Source organism: Felis catus, chromosome A3 (genome assembly GCF_018350175.1).
Source record: "Felis catus isolate Fca126 chromosome A3, F.catus_Fca126_mat1.0, whole genome shotgun sequence".
In the NCBI taxonomy this organism is placed as follows: Eukaryota; Metazoa; Chordata; class Mammalia; order Carnivora; family Felidae; genus Felis; species Felis catus.
This window is the reverse complement of record NC_058370.1, coordinates 102924479-102946743: the sequence shown is the minus strand read 5'-3', so window position 1 is coordinate 102946743 and position 22265 is coordinate 102924479. Positions and strand designations below refer to the sequence as shown.

Genomic DNA, 22265 nt, shown 5'->3' with positions numbered 1-22265 from the left:
CATGTTCTGGCTCTAAAGGGCAATTGAGACTGGAAACCTTGAGGTTTCTATCACTAAGTGTGATGCTGGGTTAGATAGTCTTTATCATGATAAGCACATGCCACCTTTTTCTGTTTTTTAAGCTTTTTAGGATTTTAAAAAGTTGTTTATTTTTGAGAGAGAGAGAGCACGAGTGGAGGAGGGTCAGAGAGAGAGGGAGACAGAGGATCCGAAACGGGCTCTCCGCTGTCAGAGCAGAGCCCAATGTGGGGCTCGAACTCACAAACTGTGAGATCATGACCTGAGCGGAAATCAAAAGCCAGACGCTTAACCAACTGAGCCACCCAGGTGCCCCTGTTTTGTAAGCTTTTTAAAATCCATTATAACTGGACTTTGACTTTCATCGAATGCTTCTTTAACTCTACTGAATTTCTTCTTTATTTGCCTTGTTACATTTTTTAAAGTACAGGAACCATCGAGCATCCCTGGTTTGACTGGTTTATGTTTTATCATCCATCTGTTTTTAAAATTGTTCAAGAGAGAAAGAAAGAAAAAGTTCATGAAGCCCAGATTTCAGAGCATTAATTCAGAGTGAAGAATTAGGAAGTACTTTTGAAGTAAGACTACTGATCATAAGGCACTTAGGTTTGCTGTTCAACCTCCCAATCATTTGGAATCATCAGTTCTGCCCTTTGCTCTGAAAAGCAGGAGTTTTGTTTTTCTTGAGAAGCGATCTGGCGCTAGGATATGTGTGCTCAGGATCTTTGTCTGGTGACCTAACTCAGCACCAGATGTCGGGACGCCTTGAGAGGCCACTCTTCCATCGTGCTTAGTGAGCCACTAGGGCGTTTGGGGCCCGGGGGTCTGGGTGGCTTCTGGAAGCTGAGAGCGAGCTCATGGCACTGAAGCAGCCATGGTGGTGGTGGTGGTGGTGACTTTTTCTCTCCCCAGAACTGTCTCAACAAACAGCAGCTCCTCACGGCCATCCGCCAGCTGCAGCAGGTGCTGAAGGGCCAGGAGACGCGCTTCGCCGAGGGCATCCGCAACATGAAGAACCGGCTGGCTGCACTGCAGAACTCTGTGAACAGAGTGGGCCCAGACACCCCCCCAGGTGGGTCCCCACATCTGCACCACTAGGGTCACACGCAACACTCGGGCCCTTCACCTGTGGGTTCTGTCCCCATCCCCACCTGCCCACGCCTCACCCTGTCCCGAAGTGGATTCTGGGCCTTTCCCTACCTCGCCTCCTGCTGGGGGCCCGTTTTAAAACCCTGGTTGGGGGGTGCCTGCGTGGCTCAGTCAGTTGAGCATCCAACTCTTGGTTTTGGCTCTGGTCATGATCTCAAGCCCCACATCGGGCTCTGCACGGATGGCTCGGAGCCTACTTGGGATTCTGTCTGTCTCTCTCTACCCCTCCCCTGCCCATGCTCTCTCTCTCTCAAAATAAATAAATAAACATTGAAAAAAATAAATAATAAATTTAAAAATAAAATAAGATGCTGGTTGGTAGGAGCGTATGGTGAGTGTGTTAAAAAAAGCATCTGCTGGCTCTCCTCTCCCCCATCTGAAGGTCACCCATTTCCCCCTTTCATTTGAGGCTTCCTAACGCTCTCGTCTACATAGTATCCTCACAGAATTGTCAAAAGACACCACTCTTAGAGCGTGAGCTGCTTTTCCCTTCCCTGTCCCCACCCAGGAAGACTCCATTTGGTTCCATTTTTTAAAAAAAATTTTATCGGCTATTTTCTTCCAGCAGTTTTAAGTTTACAGCAAAACTGAATGGGAAGCACAGAGAGCTCCCTCCCTGAACACACACCCTCCCCGAACACACACACCACCTCCCCGCCACAACGTCCCACACCAGTGTGGCATGCCTGCTAGTCCCCCAACCAACATTGGCTTCAGTTTCTCAGGCATGACGTCAGTCCTCTGACCTGAGTCCTCCATTAGCGGGAGGGGGTGCTGCTGAGGGCAAGTCCCGTTTGGTGAGGGTTACGGTGGACCCTCCGAGGGTAGGACTCTGACAGACACTGGGCGTTTTCCAGGTTGTCCCAGTAACAGCTCTCACTGTGGGGCCATCGGACGGGTGACTGGATTTCCTCTGGCCTCTCCTCAGGGTGACGGGAGTCAGGGGACCAGTCACCATGTTTGTTCTACGTCATGAGCCTATGGAATATCTGCTGTCATTGACTCATGTCAGACAATTTATCAAGGGCCTCCTTTGTTGTGTGAGACGAAGTTTCCTGTGGAAGGCGTTGGATTCCCTACCTCTTCAGAGATTACAGCAGCAAATCCAGAGTCTCCCCAGCACTGAGTTGCTGCTGTTCTCCTCGGCCCCACCGGTACAGAGTTAGACCTACCTGCCAAACTCCTCACGCTCTCCGAGGCACTGTGAGGCCCAGCCTTCAGTGGGGCTCCCCACAGCCAGACTCTGAGAGGCAGGCAGTCCTTCCTTTGTGCTACAGATGAGGAAACTGAGGCCAATAGGAGTAAGTTAGCAGTAATAGGTACCAGATGTGATTTTTTTTTCCTGCTAGCCGCACAACTACATGGCTCCTTTCTGCTTTCATAGGATCACAGCTCCCATGGTCCTTGGGAGTTTCCAAGAAGAACCTGCAAGAGATAATTCATAAGACTGCCCTGCCTATATTAGAGGCTTCTGTCCACTAGAGTAGATAGAGAGGTCTATTGTTAAATTATTGATCTTCTTATTGCTGGATTCCAGGTCTTTCTTCCTTGAACCAGACAAAATTTTTCTTATTAAGTGGCCAATTCGCTCTTTGTAAGATTTGTTTTAAGTTTAAGTGGCCAATTCGCTTTTTATAAGACTTTTTTTTAAGTTTACTTATTTATTTTTGAGAAAGAGAGAGTGCAGGGGAGGGGCAGAGAGAGAGGAAGACAGAATCCCAAGCCAGCTCTGCACGATCAGGACAGAGCCCGACGTGGGGCTCGAACTCACGGAACTGTGAGATCATGACCTGAGCTGAAATCAAGAGTCAGATGCTTAGCCAACTGAGCCACAAAGTGCTCCTGCCAATTCTCTTTTTAAATATTGCCACAGTGCATTCTGTCTCTCCCATGCGTTGGACATGGAAGCAGGCAGTTGTCAGGATCCCCACTGTGGGTTAGGGGTTAGGAAGCTGAGCCTGGGCCTGGAGCCTGCAGGTAGTAGGGAAGTTACCTTTTACTTTTTTTTTTTTTTACTTAAAAAATATATTTATTTATTTGGGGGGGTGGGGAGGAAGGGCAGAGAGAGAGAGAGAGAGAGAGAGAGAGAGAGAATCCCAAGCAGGCTCTACGCTCTCAGCACAGAGCCCCATGTGAGGCTCAAACTCACAAACCATGAGATCATGACCTGAGACCAAATCAAGAGTCGGACACATAACCAACTGAGCCAACCAGGTGCCCTGTCTTTTACTTTTTTTTTTTCCCTAAGGGCATTTTCTGGGAGTCAGGAAGAATGATTTCTAGGCCTGGAGACTTCTTGGCCTTCCTCTTTCTGGCTTCTAAGAATCTCCCTCCTATTTTCCCAGCTTTCCTTTCTGGGGAACATCAAAACCCATCAGCTTCAGGGCTTACCAGGCAGCCTCATTCCATTCGTGCTCCCAGTCTCTAGGATTGCTTCACTGCTGATTTCATGCCTTACACAGTAACCTCATTCCAGAAAGCACGGGGAGCTTCCCTGTGGCCCTGTAGACTCACCACATCGTGCTCATAATGAACCAGCCAAGGGGCACGTCCTTCACTGGACAGAGGCCTTTGGCTCCAATTTGAGAAGTGACTGAATATTGATTTTTAATTGACCTGTACCCACTTATTAATTCTACTAACACTTATTGAGCACCTACTGTGTGCCAGAGACTGTTGCATCTACTCAGGTACGATTTACCTGTGAGTTGCTCCAGCAGGTAGTTTTTCTTTTTTGAGGATTTGTTTTCAGAGTCCTCTACAGGTCTCGTGTTTTTGTTTTGTTTTAATGCTTGTTTCTTTATTTTGAGAGAGAGAGAGAGAGAGAGAGAGAGAGCGAGCACGAGTGTGTGTGTGCGAGTAGAGGAGAGGTAGAGAGAAGGAGAGAGAGAATCCCAAGCAGATTCCTTGCTGTCAGCCGACATGGGGCTTGAACCCACGAACCGTAAGATCATGACCTAGGCCAAAATCAAGAGTCGGGTGCTTAACCAAATGAGCCACACCGGCACCCCTCGTTTTTGAGGATTTTAAAGATTTTTTATCCCCAAAGAGACCCTACTCCTTTCCCCAAAGGCATTTGATATGCCTTTCAGCACAATAACGTAGTTGATATTTTAAAAGGACTATGAAGTCATTTATTTTCAGGGACTGAGGCAGCAGCCTGGGAGCTCCAAGCCTTGGGACGTGAACTCACACTCGCTTCCATCTCACAACGTTATTACCGCTGGGTGTCAAGTTGAAGGCTTACTAAAGGAGAGTGCTGTGGCAGTGGTCCCCCGGTAACCAGAGGGGACCGAGGGTTCTCCGAGGGGCCATCTCCTGCCCGTCTGCCCAGGCCCGGCCCGCCACGCCACAGCTGCTCCGGGAAGGATGTGGGGGGGACGTGTGGGCAGCTGTTCCCATCATGGCAGATGCTGTGCGGTTCTCTATCACTCACTGCAGCCTGAGCGGCCGAAGCAACAGCTTCTTTCTCATCTGTCTAAAACCAAAGAGCGTTTTCACAAATGACACTTGGAATTTCCTTCCAAAGCATTTCAGAAGTGGCTCTGAGTTTCCGACTAAACAAAATCTATATCCAACCTGTCCCAATTTGGCAACTTTCTTTCCACAAGTGCTGACCACGGGAGGCACCAGCCGCGGGTGGAGGAAAAGGTGGAGCGGCTCTGTCTCCCCTCAGCACACCTTCACAGCACAGCCGGCGTTCAAGCCGCCTTTCTCCGCTCCCTGCTCCCGCCCTGGTCACACCACTGTCATGTCAAGGTTGTGCCTCCACTCCATCCTCCCTCACACCCGGCCCTTCACGCTCAGGCTGCAGCCACTGGTGCTATATTAATGTGTAAATCGGCCACCTCGTGCTTCACCTCAAACCCTCACTTCAAACCCTCTCTGGCTCCCTGTTGCCTCTCTGACTTCATCCCCAACTGCTTTCCAGCTCTCCCTAACATTCCTCAGACCTGCCAGGTACACTTCCACCACAGGGCCTGGGCACCGACTTGTTCCCTCTGTCCTTTCTGGATATCTGCATGGTTATGCCTTCCTTTCTTCACCTCTGCCCCCGTGAGGCCTACCCTGACCACCACATTCACAATTGGTCCCCTCCCCTGTCATTCCCAATACTACTCCCTACTTTTATCTTCTACATGACACTTACCACTTCTTCTCACACTGTGCCTGCCGCTTAAGGACCTTGGTTATCCATGGTTGCCCCTGTTAGAAGGGGAATTCCTGAGAGCTGAGTTTTGTCTGGTTTGTTCACTAGTTATACCAAGTGCCTATTATAGTGCCTGGCACATGGTAAGCACTCAGTAAATAATTTTTCATTGGTTCGTTTGTTCAAGAATTATTTTTTGGGCACTTACTGTGTGCCAGGCACCAGGCTGATGCTGGGGCCACATCAGGGATGCAAGGCCAGGCAAAATCCCAGCCCTCTCGAACTGCATTTGGAGGGAGAAGACTGACAACAAACATGGAAACAAATACATGGAGAAGTCAACTCCAACAATAACATATGCTAAGAAGAAAGCAAAGTGAGCTCATGGGGTAGAGAGTGCCTGGGGGGTGGTTTAGCTAAGCAAGGTGGCCAGAGAACACTCTGGGAGGGGGTGGCGTTCGAGCTCAGACCTGAAGAGTGAGAAGGAGCCAAAGAGGAGAAGTTCTGGGGAAAGAACATTCCAGGCTTAGAAAAGAGCAAAAGCCAAGGCCTAGAGGTGGGCTTGATCCGGGCCTGTTCAGGAGGCCTAAGAAACCCGGTGAGGCTAGAGTTCCGAGAAGGCAGGAGTGGGCAGGTCAGCCACACCTAGGGAGGGGGAGGTCCCAGTTCTGACCCCCCCCCCCCCACGCTTTGCAGCCCTGCACACAACACTCAACGTCTCTAAAGTGCCAGCTCATCTTTCACTGAGTGGGCACGTATCACCCAGGCCCACAGCATTAAAAATGTCCAGCACTGTGCACAGCCTGGAGGAGGCACTCAGCACAGGAGCACTTGAAGATGAGAAGCCTTGTAACTGAGATGTTGTAACTCAACTGAGGTTGAGTGACCACGGTCCTTCTTTTTGTCCTCACAGTTTCCTGCCCTGCTCTGAACGCCCCTCTGGATGGCAGAAAGTTTGGAAGCAAGTACTTAGTGGATCACGAAGTCCATTTTACCTGCAACCCTGGCTTCCGGCTGGTTGGGCCCAGCAGTGTGGTGTGCCTTCCCAATGGCACCTGGACGGGGGAGCAGCCCCACTGCAGAGGTACAGCCCCTCCTTCCCACCTCTCTGGGCTGGACCCGTTGCAGCCCAGCAGGGCTCTGCTGGGTAGAAAGGGTCATCCCCTGGGACACTTTCTGCCTGATTCCTCTACCATTCCTCCTCTGCAGAATAGTGGCCAACATGCCCGATGACTCACCCCCACACCAGGCCTGGGCTGGCCTGCGTGAGCTCTGCCAAACCCTCTCAACAATTTAGTCTTGTTTTGCATATGGGGAAATTGAGGCATGGAGAGGTGGAGGAACTTGCCCAAGACCACACAGCTGGGGGGCAGGCTAAACTGATTCACTCCCAGACACTCTGACCCCAGAGTCTATGCTCCTCAACACCTTGCTCTGTTCTGGACACTGGTGATGGGTTCTTACCAATGTTCTGGGGCTGTATTTTGCAAGGCTGTTGGTGATCTGTAGGGTTAGGGAAATTCTCAAGTGTCTTTTGTGTCTGCTTTGGGACTTGGTGTAGACTGGCTCCAGGAGAGACTACTAGGATGGAGGGCAGGCATGAAAAGGTTTCTCTTCTTTCTGTGCTCAGCTCAACAGCAGTACTTTCTTGATGTAGAGGAAAATCAGACTTGGCATGCATGATCTCTGGGCTTTTCAAAAGAATATAGTTAGAAAGTCATGGACACCAGTCGTTTTTAAAGCAGGTCCCATAGGACATCTGCTGGGACAGAATGTCCCTGATTTTACCCAAGAGTTGAAAGGGAAATGCACATTACATAAATAAGTATGTTGTCAAGGGCAGTGTAGAGAGGACTTTGAATGCATAAATAACTTGAAAACATAAAGGAACATTAGAAAATATGTCATCTCTAAAGACAGATCGTGTGGATTGACCTCCGGAGCCCAGGGCAACCAGAACCACATTCGTGGATTTAGACTTCTATTTTCTATCTCTTGGGAAATACAGATGCTTTTAAGGTTGATTACAGGTACCAGCTCTCAGACCTGGCTGGGAACCAGCCAAGAAATACAAGCCATGTCACTGGCAAACACACCAAGGAAAATGCCAGTATCTGGATTTACCCTTGACCCTGAGAAGTCTCCATCCAGGGTAAGCACCTTATGGATGATAAATATGGCAGCAGAGGAGGTGAGAACACAACGACATCTCATTATCATTGCTTTGAGTGTCTGTATTTTTAACTTACGGATTGAATGACGGACCCCAGTTGATTTCTTTCTGGCGGCACTCAGGTGCTCCCACGGCCACATCATCCTCTGCGGGGTGCCCCCTACATCTTACCTGACCATGCCTCTGACCATGGAGGCCCAGATGGCAGTCAAGTCCCCACTGCCATAAATGGTGCTGGCAAGGTCTTCTGATCCCTCCTCTGTCTCCAGGCTGTCTCTTTGGGTTTGCAGTCAGGGGACAGCTGGCTGTGTGCTCACTTCCTTTGAACCGAGCACTACCATGCTGCTCTTTAAAAGGGCCACACCAGCCCACTCTCCCAGCAGTGCTGGGTGCAGAAATAGGTTTTGCCCATGTGCTGTTTTCTGTCTTGCTCGGGTATTGTCCACGTAGTCGGTCTCAGTAGTGACGTGCATTTACAGCGAGCACGATGTGGTTTAAATAAAAAGACGCATTCATCAGAAGGGATAGCTGGCAGAATGCATTTGTAGGCAAATGGGTAAGGAACATCAGAGGTTCAGGAACACAGTCACAAGGAGTAGCTTGAGCAAAGGGCCGCATAGGGGCTTGACGAGGGTTGGAATGCAAGACGTTCCCCGCAGCCCAGCTCCATCTTAGCAGCTTGACTGGGCGCCTCCGCAGAGGACCCTGGGCACATCTGCCAGCTCCGTCTTGAGCTTGCACGTACTAATTACATAATAGCGTCCGACCTTCCTGCAGCAGGACCCCTCGGTGGAAAAGAGCGTCCTAGTGAATCATGACATGTGTGCCGTGGTTCTCGAACTTTCAGGTGCTCCAACATCGCCGAGAAAGCTTATAAACGGCAGGCTCTGAGGCCTCAAAAGACCCGTTGAGTCGGGTGAGACCTTTATAGATGGGACTTTAGAAATCTACATTTTTAAGGTGATTCTGACATTAACTAAGTTTCGAGAAACACCACTTTACTGGTTCTTGCCACTGCCAGAAGCAGAAAAGATCTTGAAAACTTTGAAGCGCTGATGCATTTTAGGCCCTCACCAATCAGAGTAGCTGCCTGCGATAAGCCGACAGTGGGGCTATGTCCTGACTGTCAGCACTGGCCAGGCAAGACGTTCCCGCACCTGCTCACTTACACTTGCATTGACATTTTGGGAAGGCCAGGCTAGCCCTTCCTTACAAAGATCAGGGCAACCAGCCGCACGGAGCAGTCTCCTTTCCTGAGATGTGGAGATCAGACTTTCCGTGGAGGACCACTGCCAAGTGTGGCCAGCAAGTCTCCTGGCCCTCCTCGTTGTCCAATGTAGTGCACCTCCTGACTCTCACCCGTGAGCTCATTCCAGATCTGCCGCGTGTTCTTTGTCTCCCCTTTCCCTCAGCCTCCTTCCTGGCCATGTGTCCTTCCCTGACCTCCATGCCGAGGACTGCTTGGCACAGCCCACCCTGGACTTCTACTGGGGCCACATTTACTATCTAAAGCCCAGGAAAGATTGTCTCCAGTCCCCGCGGAGATCTCAGATGGATTTCTCATCTGTTTAAGTGTAAACTAGGTATGGGGGCTCACCCTTTGGTGGCGGGAAAGAAAACTCTGATCTGTCACCGCCCAGGGTGCAGCTCAGGTTAGGGTGCCTGTGTGGACGCTTCTGTCCTCAGCAGGAATTTGTTTGATTAATGGATGCCGTCTCCAATAAGAGCCTCAGAGGGATTCCACCCAAGCCTGTCAAGAAGGAGAAATAGAGCCTCGATCTGTTGTTTGGTGACCTCTTGTAACAGTGTTAACAGTGTGGGCAGGACTTGGGCTGGGGTTGAAAAATCCAGTGACCTCCACACACACACCCCTCACGGTGGCCCTAGAATTTTCGTGATGCGTGCCTCCGCTTCATTTTCCATATGCGCAGTCCTGTGGTCATTGTGTTGTGACCACAGAAGCAAAAGAATCTTCTTAATCACAGGGGATTCATTTCAAGACCCAAAATGTCAGAGACAGTGAAAGATTTAGCAGCTCTTTAATAATTGCCCCTCACCCCATCCACAGTCAGCTGCTTGGAGAGAAGGTGATGAACCCAACTTGGCATAGAAGGAAATTACACATAATCCTGCCATTAAAAGAGCCCCTTGGGCAGAGGTAGGCTCTGGAGCTCCAGAATGGAAAGCAGCCATTTAGCTTCCTGGATTATTTCCCTTTTTTCCTTTCTTTCTTGGAAGGGTATGTTTTTAAGATTTGAAGCTTTCTGAATTGGGAGAATCATAGCCACGGGCTTTGTTACTTTAACAACATCGGTAACCAAAGAAAAAATTTGAGGGAAATAAATAACCTTTTCTCTTATTCCTATGCTGGGAAAAAAGAATTGTTTTTGGTAGTCATCCCCTCCCCTCCACCTTTTAAAAAAAAATGTTTATTTTGAGAGAGCGAAAAGGTGGAATGGGGGAGGAGCAGAGAGAGAGGGAGAGAGAGAATCCCAATGCAGGGCTCTGTCTCAATCTCGTGACCATGATGAGGTCATGTCCTGAGCCAAAATCAAGAGTCGGATACTTAACCAACTGAGCCACCGAGGCTTCAAAAAACACCGCTTTTTAACCTTTATTCATCCATTCAACCAATTTTCATCGAACATCAGCTACGCACAAAAGATTGCACCAAGTGCTAAGGATTCCCACTGAGTCTAAGAGACACTACCCAACCTCGTGGGGCTTACCTGTTAAGGTGGAAGCAAGCAAAACAGAGACGAAAATGCAAAGGTAAAGAAATGGGGGTGTGCGGTCAGTGCCCTGAAGGGATCTAAGAAGGGGCTGAGAATAAATATGATGGGGGCAGGAATAGGGGCGGACCTCTCTGAGGCAGTCACAGGGATGCAGAGATGTGAAAGGGTGTGTGTGGTGGGGGGGTCTAGTCATGTGATGAGAGGGTGAGTGGGTGGGTGGCGTGGGGAAGAGTCTGTTCCAGGAAGAGGGAATAGCAGATACAAAGAGGCCCTAAGGAAGGGAAGAATTTGGTATGTTTGGGGAAACGAATAAAGAAAGTACATGACCTTGCTCCCGGAACAGGTGTGAGCTGAGAGTGAGCAAGGTGAGGTAGAGAGATGCACAGGCCCGCTCTTGCAGCCTTGGAGGCCATGCAGAGGCTGGATTTTAGTTTGGGCACAATAAACAGGTTTACAGAGAGAGGTGTGGTAATTGGATTTGTGTGTTGCTGCTGTGTAGAAAGTGACCGGAGGTGACAGGAATAGAGCCGGAGAACCACTTAGGGGGCTACTGAAGTCCAGGGGTGAGATACGGCAGAGGAGATTGAAAGTAAACCTAGAGACAGAACTGATGGAACTTTCCATGATTAAACCCATGTGGGTTGTCTACACGAAAGAGAAGTCCAGGCTCCCCAACTCCGCTTGAAGGTCGGGGTGCATGGTGTCATTTACAGAGATACTGAAGATCGGGTACCTGGGTGGCTCAGTTGGTTAAGCAGCCGACTTCGGCTCAGGTCATGATCTCACAGTTCGTGATTTCGAGCCCCGTGTCGGGCTCTGTGCTGACAGCTCGGAGCCTGGAGCCTCCTTTGGATTCTGTGTCTCCCTCTCTCTCTGCCTCTCCCCTGCTTGTGCTTTCTCTCTCTCTCTCTCTCTCTCTCTCTCTCTCTCTCTCTCTCTCTCTCAAAATTAAACATTAAAAAAAAAAACCTGTAAATCAGAGATACTGAACACTGAGCGACAAGTGTAGGTTTGTTCTTAACCACCCTGCTTGGGGTGGGGGGCGGTCATTGATCAGAGCTCCATTTTGGACACATTAAGCTAAAATGTCTGTACAACATCCTGGTGGAGAACCGTTAATTCAACCCATGGATACCATCGAGCAGAACACCGTATCACCATTCCCAGCGGGGACTCTTCGGCCTCTGCCCACTGCATCTTAGTATTAGAGTTACCCAGGAACACACAGCACGGTCAGGCACCAGATGGAGCCACACTTGGCTCTCACAGGGAAGAGACAGAGCGAGATCAGCGTCCGTAGTGGGCGCCGGTCCAGCGTGGCTGGCGGGTCTCTCTCAGCAGCTGACACGGGGCAGTTCTCGGGTGTGTACCCCTCTCGTGCTGCAGGGGAAGGACCCCCAACCCCTTCCCACGGAGTCTGAAAGATTGAGAGCTGAGGGCCATTGACATACACACGTAAGCAGAACAAAAGAATACTCTTGGAACCCGAAACAGGGAAAGAAGTCTCCCCCAGGCGGTGGTAAGCCCTGCACAGGCCGTGGGCTCTTTGCCTCATGTTAAGGAAGCGGTCCAGTCCCAAGGCCTGTTCTTACTCGGCCAAGTGGGGCTCCAAAGACTGCCCGAGACTGCCTTTCCCAACACAGAGGTCAGGTGGAGGGTGGGAGGGAGGGAGCTGGTGACATACTTAGATCTACAGACGGTGCTAAGGGTACCAGTGAGGAGAGGGTAGAGACAGAAAGGAAGTGGCTCAGGGCCTGAAGGGCACTGAGACATCAGAGGGAGACGAAGGCACAGGAGACAGGAGGAGCCCACGTAGACAAACCTCAGGAGACTGAAAAAGCAGGGCTGAGGCACCAGATCGGGTGCTTGGGAGGCTATGTTGCAGTCAGGGCAGAGCACGGGTCACTGTATGAGTCCTTTCCTCAGAGACCTTCAGAAAAGGATTTGAGGAGAAAGATCTTCCTCTGATACAGTAGCCACTTAGCTACTGAGTGACTGGCTGGCTGATTTACGGACTGATCGAATGAATGAATGAGGGTTTATGTTAAAAAAAAAAAAAAACAACAACTAAGAACTTCCTTCCAGACTTTTATCTAGGTGTATATATGCAAGCTTTACATATCCAACATTTGTGGTTAGATATTAACAGAAGTGAGTCTTCATTAACTCTTCCTTCCCAAACATGACCTTCAGTGATTACAAAGCACTTCCCCCTAAGGGAACTATTCTATTTCTACTGAACTATCCATTTTTTGTGCCTGGCTTTTGTAATCATAAATAATGCCAAGACAAACAATCTTAATACATTTTTTGCGGTGGAAAAATTTTTTTTTCCATAAAGCTAAATTTACTGAATCAAAAGGACTGTTTATGTTCTTTTACATACATATATATATTTAAATAGAACTTATCTTTTTTAAATTAATTTTATTTTTTTAAATTTACATCCAAATTAATTAGCATATAGTGCAACAATGATTTCAGGAGTAGATTCCTTAGTGCCCCTTCCCCATTAAGCCCATCCCCTCTCCCACAGCCCCTCCAGTAACCCTCTGTTTGTTCTCCATATTTAGGAGTTTCTTCTGTTTTGTCCCCCTCCTTGTTTTTATATTATTTTTGTTTCTCTTCCCTTATGTTCATCTGTTTTGTATCATAAAGTCCTCATATGACTGAAGTCATATGATATTTGTCTTTCTCTGACTAATTTCACTTAGCATAATACCCTCCAGTTCCATCCATGTAGTTGCAAATGGCAAGATTTCATTCTTTTTGATTGCCAAGTAATACTCCATTGTATATATATATACCACATCTTTATCCATTCATCCATCGATGGACATTTGGGCTCTTTCCATACTTTGGCTATTGTTGATAGCGCTGCTATAAACATTGGGATGCATATGTCCCTTTGAAACAGCACACCTGTATCCCGTGGATAAATACCTAGTATTTATCCAATTGCTTTATCCAATTTATACAGTTGCTGGGTTGTAGGGTAGTTCTATTTTTAATTTCTTGAGGAACCTCCATACTGTTTTCCAGAGTGGCTGCACCAGCTTGCATTCCCACCAACAATGCAAAAGAGATCCTCTTTGTCCGCATCCTCGCCAACATCTGTTGTTGCCTGAGTTGTTAATGTGAGCCATTCTGACAGGTGTGAGGTGGTATCTCATTGTGGTTTTGATTTGCATTTCCCTGATGATGAGTGATGTTGAGCATTTTTTCATGTGTCAGTTGGCCATCTGGATGTCTTCTTTGGAGAAGTGTCTATTCATGTCTTTTGCCCATTTCTTCACTGGATTCTTTGTTTTTTGGGTGTTGAGTTTGATAAGTTCTTTACAGAACCAGATACTAACCCTTTATCTGATATGTCATTTGCAAATATCTTCTCCCATTCCATCGGTTGCCTTTTAGTTTTGCTGATTGTTTCCTTCTCTGTGTGGAAGTTTTTATTTTGATGAGGTCCCAGTAGTTCATTTTTGCTTTTGTTTCCCTTGCCTCCAGAGATGTGTTGAGTAAGAAGTTGCTGCAGTCAAGATCAAAGAGGTTTTTGCCTGCTTTCTCTTCGAGGATTTTGATGGCTTCCTGTCTTACATTGAGGTCTTTCATCCATTTTGAGTTTATTTTTGTGTATGGTGTAAGAAAGTGGTCCAGCTTCATTCTTCTGCATGTTGCTGTCCAGTTTTCCCAGCACCACTTGCTGAAGAGACTGTCTTTATTCCATTGGATATTCTTTCCTGTTTTGTCAAAGATTAGTTGGCCATATGTTTGTGGGTCCATTTCTGGGTTCTCTATTCTGTTCCATTGATCTGAGTGTCTGTTCTTGTGCCATCGCTGTGGAAAATTTTAAATGCACAGAAGTAGAAAGAATGGTATAACGATCCTCACACACTCAAATACAGCAAATTCCTTAATATATTTAAATACCTAGTTAGGGTAAAAATTTCTCCAGTTGTCTCATGCTTTTTTAACACTTTGGTTGAACCAGGGTCCACATAAGAGCCACACATTACAGTTGATCGATCTGTCAGCACAGAGTTTCATGTGGGGCTCAATCCCAGAACTGTGATATCATGACCTGGACCGAAGTCAAGAGTCAGACACTTAACCTACTGAGCCTCCCAGACACCCCTCTTACTCCTTTTTAGTCTACAGTCTCCTCCCCTTCCTCCTCCTTCCTCCTGCCACCCTGCCTCAGTCTCTTCCAGTTTATTTGTTGAAGAAAATGGTTTGTTTCCCACAGCCTTGATTTTGTTAGCTGCATCCCTGTGGGGTCATTTAACATGATTTTCCAGTCTCTCCTCTCTTTCTTTCTTTCTTTCTTTCTTTCTTTCTTTCTTTCTTTTTTCGTTTCAGTTTTATTAACATCCAGCACTGTGTTAAGCCTGAGGTGTGCAGCATAACCACCTGACTTACATACATTGTGAAATGGTCATCACACCAAGTTTCCTTAGCACCCATCCTCCTATATACACACGCAAAAAGAAAAGAAATGGTTTTGTCTTTGTGGTGAGAATCTACTGTCTTAGCAACTTCCCTGTTACCAACACAGCAGTGTTACCTACAGTCACCATGCTGTACATCACAGCCTCAGTATTATCTATCTCATAACTACAGGTTTGTACATTTTTGGTCTCTGGATTTCTTCTTTTTTTTTAAATTTTTTTAATGTTTATTTATTTTTGAGAGGGGGGCAGCGAGGGGCAGAGAGAGAGGGAGACAGAGAATCCAAAGCAGGCCCTGCATGATCAGCATGGAGCCTGACGTGGGGCTTGAACACATGAACTGTCAGATCATGATCTGAGCTGAATCGGATGCTCAACCGACTGAGCCACCCAGGCGTCCCTTGCCTCTTGATTTCTTAAAAACTGGCAGTGAACTCCAGAGGCCTGATGAGATCCAAGAAAGACTTTTGTTTTGTGCCGGCCGGACAGCTGTAGACGCCGTTGCGGGGAAGCCCGAGCCATCCGCCATCCTTCATGATGCTGTGCCTTGGGGAGCCTTACTGCTGCCCTCGTGCAGACGGCTCTGCAGCCTATTCTTCAGGATGCGCTGAGGGTAATCCCCCGAGTTCTTGCTCTTTCAGAAAGAGTGCAGCTTTCCCACTGGGCGCCAGTTTGGACATCACCTGCCTGTCTTGCGTCTTCTTTCTTTGAGTGTGTTAAATATGCCTCTGTGTCTTCCATCGTAGCTGATCCTGCTGTTGCTGCCATAAGTATCTTGGTCTTCTCGCCTGGATGCCCAAAGGATTTTTTCTTGGTCTTTGAAATCTAATCATCTTCTTAGGATCTACCCCAGTCCTGGCTTTCCTGGGCTGGCTTTTCAACAGGAAGTCTCGGTGGCTGGAGCACACTGGCCCCTAGGAACTCCTGAAACCTCCCAGGACATAGCCTGATATTGAGGAGACTCTAATGGGAGGAGGATCCAAATGGCTCAACAAAGAATGTCAGTGCACACGAAAGGGATGGCCCAGGGAGCGGGAGAGGAGCACAAAGCGGGCAGCGCAGAGAAAGCATGAGCCACACTGAAAACAGCCACGGAAGCGCCAGGTGGACAGTCAGGAGGCTGGACCGGCCATATAGGAGAACGTGTTTCCTCTAAACATGAGTAACAGAAAAGGACTCTTGTCAAATCCCATACAAACTGTTATGAGGGAAAAAAAAGATAGAATAAAAAGTCTCTACAGACACTGAGGAAATGCCAGAAAGACCTGGCCATAAAATAGATGAAGACTATTACCTGGTATTTCTAAACAAGCTAAAAGAAATTTGAAAAAGATAAAAACTGTGAAAGGACAGCACAAATAAAAACTAGCAAGCCTCAGAAATGAAGTGATTGGAGAAATGGAAAATCTGAAACGAGATGACAGAACACAGGAAAGGATTATAAATAAACAGGAAGAGAGCAGATCATGTGTGTAAAACATGCGGCTCGGCTCCCGGGAAATAGTAAGTGCTCACTAAACAGCAGAGTTCAACAGGATCATCCGCCATGCTTTTGGCTAGACAGTCTCCCCTCAGCCTCTGCCCATGCCCTCTGTACGGCCCTGAAGCCACCCTGCACAGCCTGGGACAGATGTGAATGTGATGACAGCTATACTTCGATCAGGACATAGATGGGGCACCAGGACTGGGCACTGGGCCATGGAATGCTTCTCACTATGTACCAAGATAAGAAATTACGTCTGTATGGAGCCTGTCTAGAAACGAAAATCCTGGGCAACAAGATCCAGACGGGGAGACAGAGAACAGAGTCCTGGGCCACCTGTACATTTCTCTGTTGAGCTGATGACCACCTCCCCCCCAAACCCCCTGCCCCACCAGGTGCAGCCAGGCCCGGTCCCTTCCACTGGAGGATCAGAGGGGAGAGACAATGGCGCTCGTCCCACTGGGGCCAAATCGAAGGCTACTCATGTTCACACTCTTTGGCTCTCGGCCCACAACATCACGGCCTAGTGGTCTGCTTGCTTTCAGACTCTGCTAGACAGCAGTGGTGGGGGCAGGCAATGGGCAGAAGCGGGAATTCCAAGCTCTGTGGCATATTGTGTACAGTGTCACTCTAGACACATTCCTAGAGACCAGTCATCTGAGAACAGAACGTATGGGGAGAACACAAGCAGGCTGAGGTTACTGAGAAGCTGAAAAAGCTCCTTCCCCAGGATAAGCAGCATTTGGATGATCTGGGTCCTTTCACAACTAACAGAAACCATACAATAGTCTGTATAACATCCCAGCTCTGAAGAGGCAGAAGGGAAGCCAGCATCCCAGCCAACCCACCCACAGCAAGGCTGCTGTTCTCATCAGGAGCAAAGCACCCTTTCTTCCTCTTGATAGATACAGCAGGAAAGGATGCTCATATGCCAACAAGGAGAGGTTTCCAGCTTCCTTTCCTGAGATGCTGTGGTCAACTCAGTGAACTGACAAACCTCTCTCTTTGGTAGAAAGGGCCTGTGCTCTCTGTGCTTTAAGACTGGGCTTAGGGGTGGGGCACCTGGGTGGCTCTGTCGGTTAAGCGTCCAACTTCAGCTTAGGTCATGATCTCACAGTTTGTGGGTTCGAGCCCCGCATCGGGCTCTGTGCTGACAGCTCAGAGCCTGGAGCCTGCTTCAGATTCTGTGTCTCCCCCTCTCTCTGCCCCTCCCATGCTCACGCTCTGTCTCTCAGTAATAAATAATGTTTAAAAAAATTAACAAAAAAGACTGGGCTTAGGGGTGCCTGGGTGGCTCAGTCGGTTAAGCGTCCGACTTTGGCCCAGGACATGATCTCATGGTTCATGAGTTCGAGCCCCGCATCAGGCTCTGTGCTGACAGCTCAGAGCCTGGAGCCTGCTTCGGATTCTGTGTCTCTCTCCCTCTCTGTGCCTATCCCACTCGAGCTCTCTCTCTCAAAAATAAAAATAAGCATTAAAAAAAAAAAAGAGGGGCACCTGGGTGGCGCAGTCGGTTGAGCGTCCGACTTCAGCCAGGTCACGATCTCGCGGTCCGTGGGTTCAAGCCCCGCGTTGGTCTCTGGGCTGATGGCTCAGAGCCTGGAGCCTGTTTCCGATTCTGTGTCTCCCTCTCTCTCTGCCCCTCCCCCGTTCATGCTCTGTCTCTCTCTGTCCCAAAAATAAATAAACGTAGAAAAAAAAATTAAAAAAAAAAAAAGACTGAGCTTAAGGATTCAGAGCATGCAGATGTGGCCTGAGGGTTTTTAAAAAATTATTTTTTTCTAATTAGAAAATTTATTGTGAGAAAGGTCATTGTGGGAAAATGAAAGAGTAGAAAAAAAGTGTAAATGAAGAAAAATTGCCTGTAATCCTACCACACAGAGAGAAATCCATTAAACTTTTAAATCTATATCTCTTTCTATATATTGCTTTCCCACAGGACTGCTGTGTGTATGAGCAAGGAACATTTCCCTTTTCCACCACTTAGGAAGTGTCGAGAGTCAAAAAGTCTTCCTTGGTTGCACAGGAAATGAGTACAGGAGAGCTTCCGGGTGGGAATTTGGAGAGAGCTGGTTTTCCCCTTCTCCGGACACTGATGGACCATCTATCACTCTTACAACTCCCCTGAAAAGGTGTTCTTCCTGGGTGCTGGCTGCTAAGGGCAGAGTTGGGGACAGTACAGCTTGACTCAAAGGCAATGTGGGTTCATGCAGTGGTCCACCCTGTAAATTAGAAAATGGTGCCTCTGGTGGAGAGTGGCTGGCTGACGGGCCAGCTCCTGCAGGCAGAGCCCCAGGCAAGCTCCTGGTGTGTGGCAGGGTGTGTGGCTTGCCGAATGGCGGGAGAGTGGAAGCTGAAGTCCTCCTGCCATGTAAAGAAAAGTAACCCATCTTTGGTTTGGGTTCATTTTAGAATCAGAACTCAACTACTTCTATTTGAAAATTATTTGTTCCTAGACATGAGCGAATGCTCCAGCCAGCCTTGTCAGAATGGCGGCACGTGTGTAGAAGGAGTCAGCCAGTACAAATGCATCTGTCCTCCCGGGAAGACGGGGAGCCACTGTCAGCACCAGGCCCAGACAGGTACGTGGCCGCCGTGGGGCTGGGTGAGGACGTTCCACTGTAGAGAGAGGAGCACCCTGGTCACAGGTCACCACACGCAGATGTGTCAGGAGCTTAGTTCCCCACCCGAGAGTGGGCTTTCTGTCCCTTGATCCCTCCAGTTCCTGCGGTGGTTATCTGAGATGGAATGCAGGTCTCCTGTTTAACCGGAGTTTTGATCCTTCTCATGTAAGAAAATGCAGGTGGAGGTACTGACCCCTAATGTAAGAGCTCCCCAGACTGGGAATTTGGCCTGAGAAGCTTCCCTGCTCCACCTTCCCTCGGTCAGCATTTCCTCTGCAGATCAACGGAATGGCTCTTCCTTTCTGATGCTCCCAGCAAAATCAGCAGTTACTGATACAGGCCAAAGTACCCTCAGAGCTGTGCACCAGACATCTGACTGGTGGGAAGCTCATTATCCACATCTTGAGTCCCAACACGTCCCTAGCTAGCAGGTCTAGAGGCCACATAGTGGCTGTTTTCACAGATGGCAAGATAATCCAGTAAGATATCTATGAGGGTCCCCCCACTGTGCTGTAGCCAACGTTTCTTAGATTAAAAAGTCAAATCCTAAAGCTGTCCTCTTTCTTTGCCAGAAAGCCCTGGAGTGTCCCGTCCGGTTGTCTGGGTTTCGGTGCGGAATCTCGGTGTGGGGAGGAGGAGGAACTGGTGGTTAGCGCTAGTGTCCAGAGAGTAGGAGCTTTGTCGGTACTTGATATTCTTGCATCAGACTCCGTCCAAGGCCAGTTTTAAATATTTTGCCCCCAGAGAGCTGCCGCTTAATTGTCTTGGTTCTGTTCAGCTGACTCAGCCTCGCTGGTGCTTTCTCGGAATGAAGCTGCCCTTCCCAAGAGCCCGGAGGCCTCCTTCCAGCTCCCATCCGGGTAGCTGCTCTCTGTGGAAACAGTCCCATCGCCTCTCCTCCTACTTACAAACAGGAGAGAACAAGAAATGGGCCTTCTTTCAAGCCAAATGTGCCGGCCCTAGACCCTGAGTGTCCTAAACCCCACATGTCAGGGTTGGTGCCGTCAGGACCTGTAGGCAGTTGCTCCTCGGGTGCGACTTTATATGTAAAGATTTCCCCACGACAAGAACCTCCCCAGGGAAGGGGAGGAGGGAGTGGGCAGGTGCATCTGAAGCCAGTGGATGTCCTCATGGTCTCCACGAACAGCCCAGCAGAGGCCCGGTTCTTGCTCGCCTGGAGCCTTCCTTCCCATCATCTCTGCCCGTGTCTTTCTAGCTCTGAGGGGGAGCCCCTCTCCGAATATCTTTTAAATATTTTTTTAAATGTTTATTTTTGAGAGAGCGCGCCCAAGCAGGAGAGGGGCAAAGAGAGAGACACACACAAAATGTGGAGCAGGTTCCAGGCTCTGAGCTGTCAGCACAGAGCCCAACACCGGGCTCACACTCACAAACCGTGAGATCATGACCTGAGCTGAAGTCGGATGCTCAACCGACTGAGCCACCCAGGCGTCCCTCTCTGAATACTTTTTAAAATCCGTTCACCTCAGGGTGCCTGGGTGGCTCAGTCAGTTAAGCTTCCGACTTCAGCTCAGGTCATGATCTCCCAGTCCATGGGTTTGAACCCTGTGTCGGGTTCTGTGCTGACAGCTCAGAGCCTGGAGCCTGCTTTGGATTCTGTGTCTCCCTCTCCCTCTGCCCCTTCCCCTCTTGTGCTCTCTCTCTCTCTTTCTCAAAAATAAACATTGAAAAAATCCATTCCCCTCTTTTTCCCTATTATAGTAAAATATATACAACATAAAATGTACCATTTTCACCACTATAAGGGTACAGGCCAGAGGCATTAAGTGCATTTACATTGGTTAGACAGCCCTCACCACGTCTTCCAGAACTGAAACTCTGCCCCTGAAACAGTACTTCCCTTTTCCCTCCCCTCCCAGCCTCCCCCACAACCACTCTACATGCTCTCTATGAATCTGACTACTCTGAAGACTTTGCATAAATGGAGTCACCCCGTGTTGTGTCCCGGCTGAAGAGGTTCAGCGTCATTTCTTTCACCACCCGTTCCTCTCCCACCTCCCCTAACCGTAAAAAGCTGCAAATCTTTTGAAAACTTTCAAAAGCTTAGAAAGATTTTTTTTTTCTGATTGGAAAATTGATGTCCTTGGTTTAAAAATGAAAAGCTTAGATTCCTTAGAAAGGTATAAAAATTACAACAACAAAAAAGAACCCCCCAAAAGTAGTGTTTTACATTTCATAGTTTTAGGGGCATCTAGGTGGCTTAGTCAGTGAGGCTCTGACTCTTGTTTTTGGCGTAATGATCTCGCCATTTGTGGGGATGGGGCCCCGCCTTTGAATGAGCCTGCTTGGGGTCTTTTCCTTCTCTTCTCTTCTCTTCTCTTCTCTTCTCTTCTCTTCTCTTCTCTTCTCTTCTCTTCTCTTCTCTTCTCTTCTCTTCTCTTCTCTTCTCCCTCTTTTCCTCTCTCTCTCTCTCCCTCCTCGCCTCCCCTGCTCGCGCTCTCCGTCTCTCTCAAAATAAAAATAATAAATTCCCTAGTTTCAAACTCCAAGCATCACTGTCAGCATGCTGGTGTGTTAAGCCTTCTGCAGGGAAAACGGAGATTTGACCCCGCGGCGGTCCTTCTGGGCGCGGCCGCGTGGCCTGCGCTTCCTGCCCTGGGATCTGCGGGCGGCTGCGGCCGGCTGCGGGTTTCTGGTTAACGGCTTGTCTTTCCTTCCCGACTCCAGCGTAAGCCCTGACGAGGGGGCGCGCCCCCGGCCCGGCCCTCCTCCCGGCCCCTGCCCGAGGTCGGGCGCGCGGCGGGTGCGCCAGGGCCGGGCGCTGAGGGTGTCTTGTCCCCGCAGCCGCCCCGGACGGCAGCGTGAACGGCGACCCCGCCTTCAGCCGCGCGCCGCGCTGTGCGCAGGTGGAGCGGGCGCAGCACTGCAGCTGCGAGGCCGGATTCCACCTGAGCGGCGCCGCCGCGGGCGACAGCGTCTGCCAGGGTAGGCGCGGGCTCTGTCCCGGAAGCGGGCGGGACTGGGGGGGTGGGGGAGCGAGGACGGGGCTCCCACCGGCCGCCCTGCCCTCCTGCTGCCCGACCCAGCGCAGGGGACGGGCAAAGTCTCAGAAAGCCCGACCCGCTTTGCGTTTTAGGTAAGTGTCGACCTGATGGCTGCTGAGACTAGACGTTAGGGGCCATCGTGAGAATCAAGACTGGAGAAAGCAGCCATGGGTGCCCACACTTGCTCCCATGCCAGAACTCGAGCATCGAGTGCCATCCAAACCACGGACACTCCTCTAGAAGGGCCTTGAGGCCCCTTGTCCCCTCCATCCAGCTGCAGTGACACGGGCAGAGAGGAGCTTGAGTCCTTGTGCTGGCGAGACAGGCCCCCTGAGCTGTGCAGGGGTCTGGGACCCAATTCCCTGGTCCCCTCTCCACTTAGCTTTACAGACCCAGCCACTGCAGCTAACCTCTCCTAATACCAAAGTGCCTTCTAAGAACCACTCAAACTAAGCAGGCCCAAACCTGAGAATTGGTTGGTTGGTG

The 22265-nt window shown here is 49.3% G+C and overlaps 1 protein-coding gene across 1 annotated transcript in view; it reads left to right on the top strand.

Moving 5' to 3' along the window:
• The window catches only part of FBLN7 (fibulin 7), a 50479-nt gene that overhangs the window by 24074 nt on the left and 4140 nt on the right, over window positions 1-22265 (top strand). The window contains exons 2-5 of the mRNA XM_023251884.2: window positions 931-1090; window positions 6231-6401; window positions 18610-18735; window positions 21580-21720. Coding sequence (XP_023107652.2) covers window positions 931-1090; window positions 6231-6401; window positions 18610-18735; window positions 21580-21720 — 598 coding nt within the window. The remainder of the gene's footprint in view (window positions 1-930; window positions 1091-6230; window positions 6402-18609; window positions 18736-21579; window positions 21721-22265) is intronic.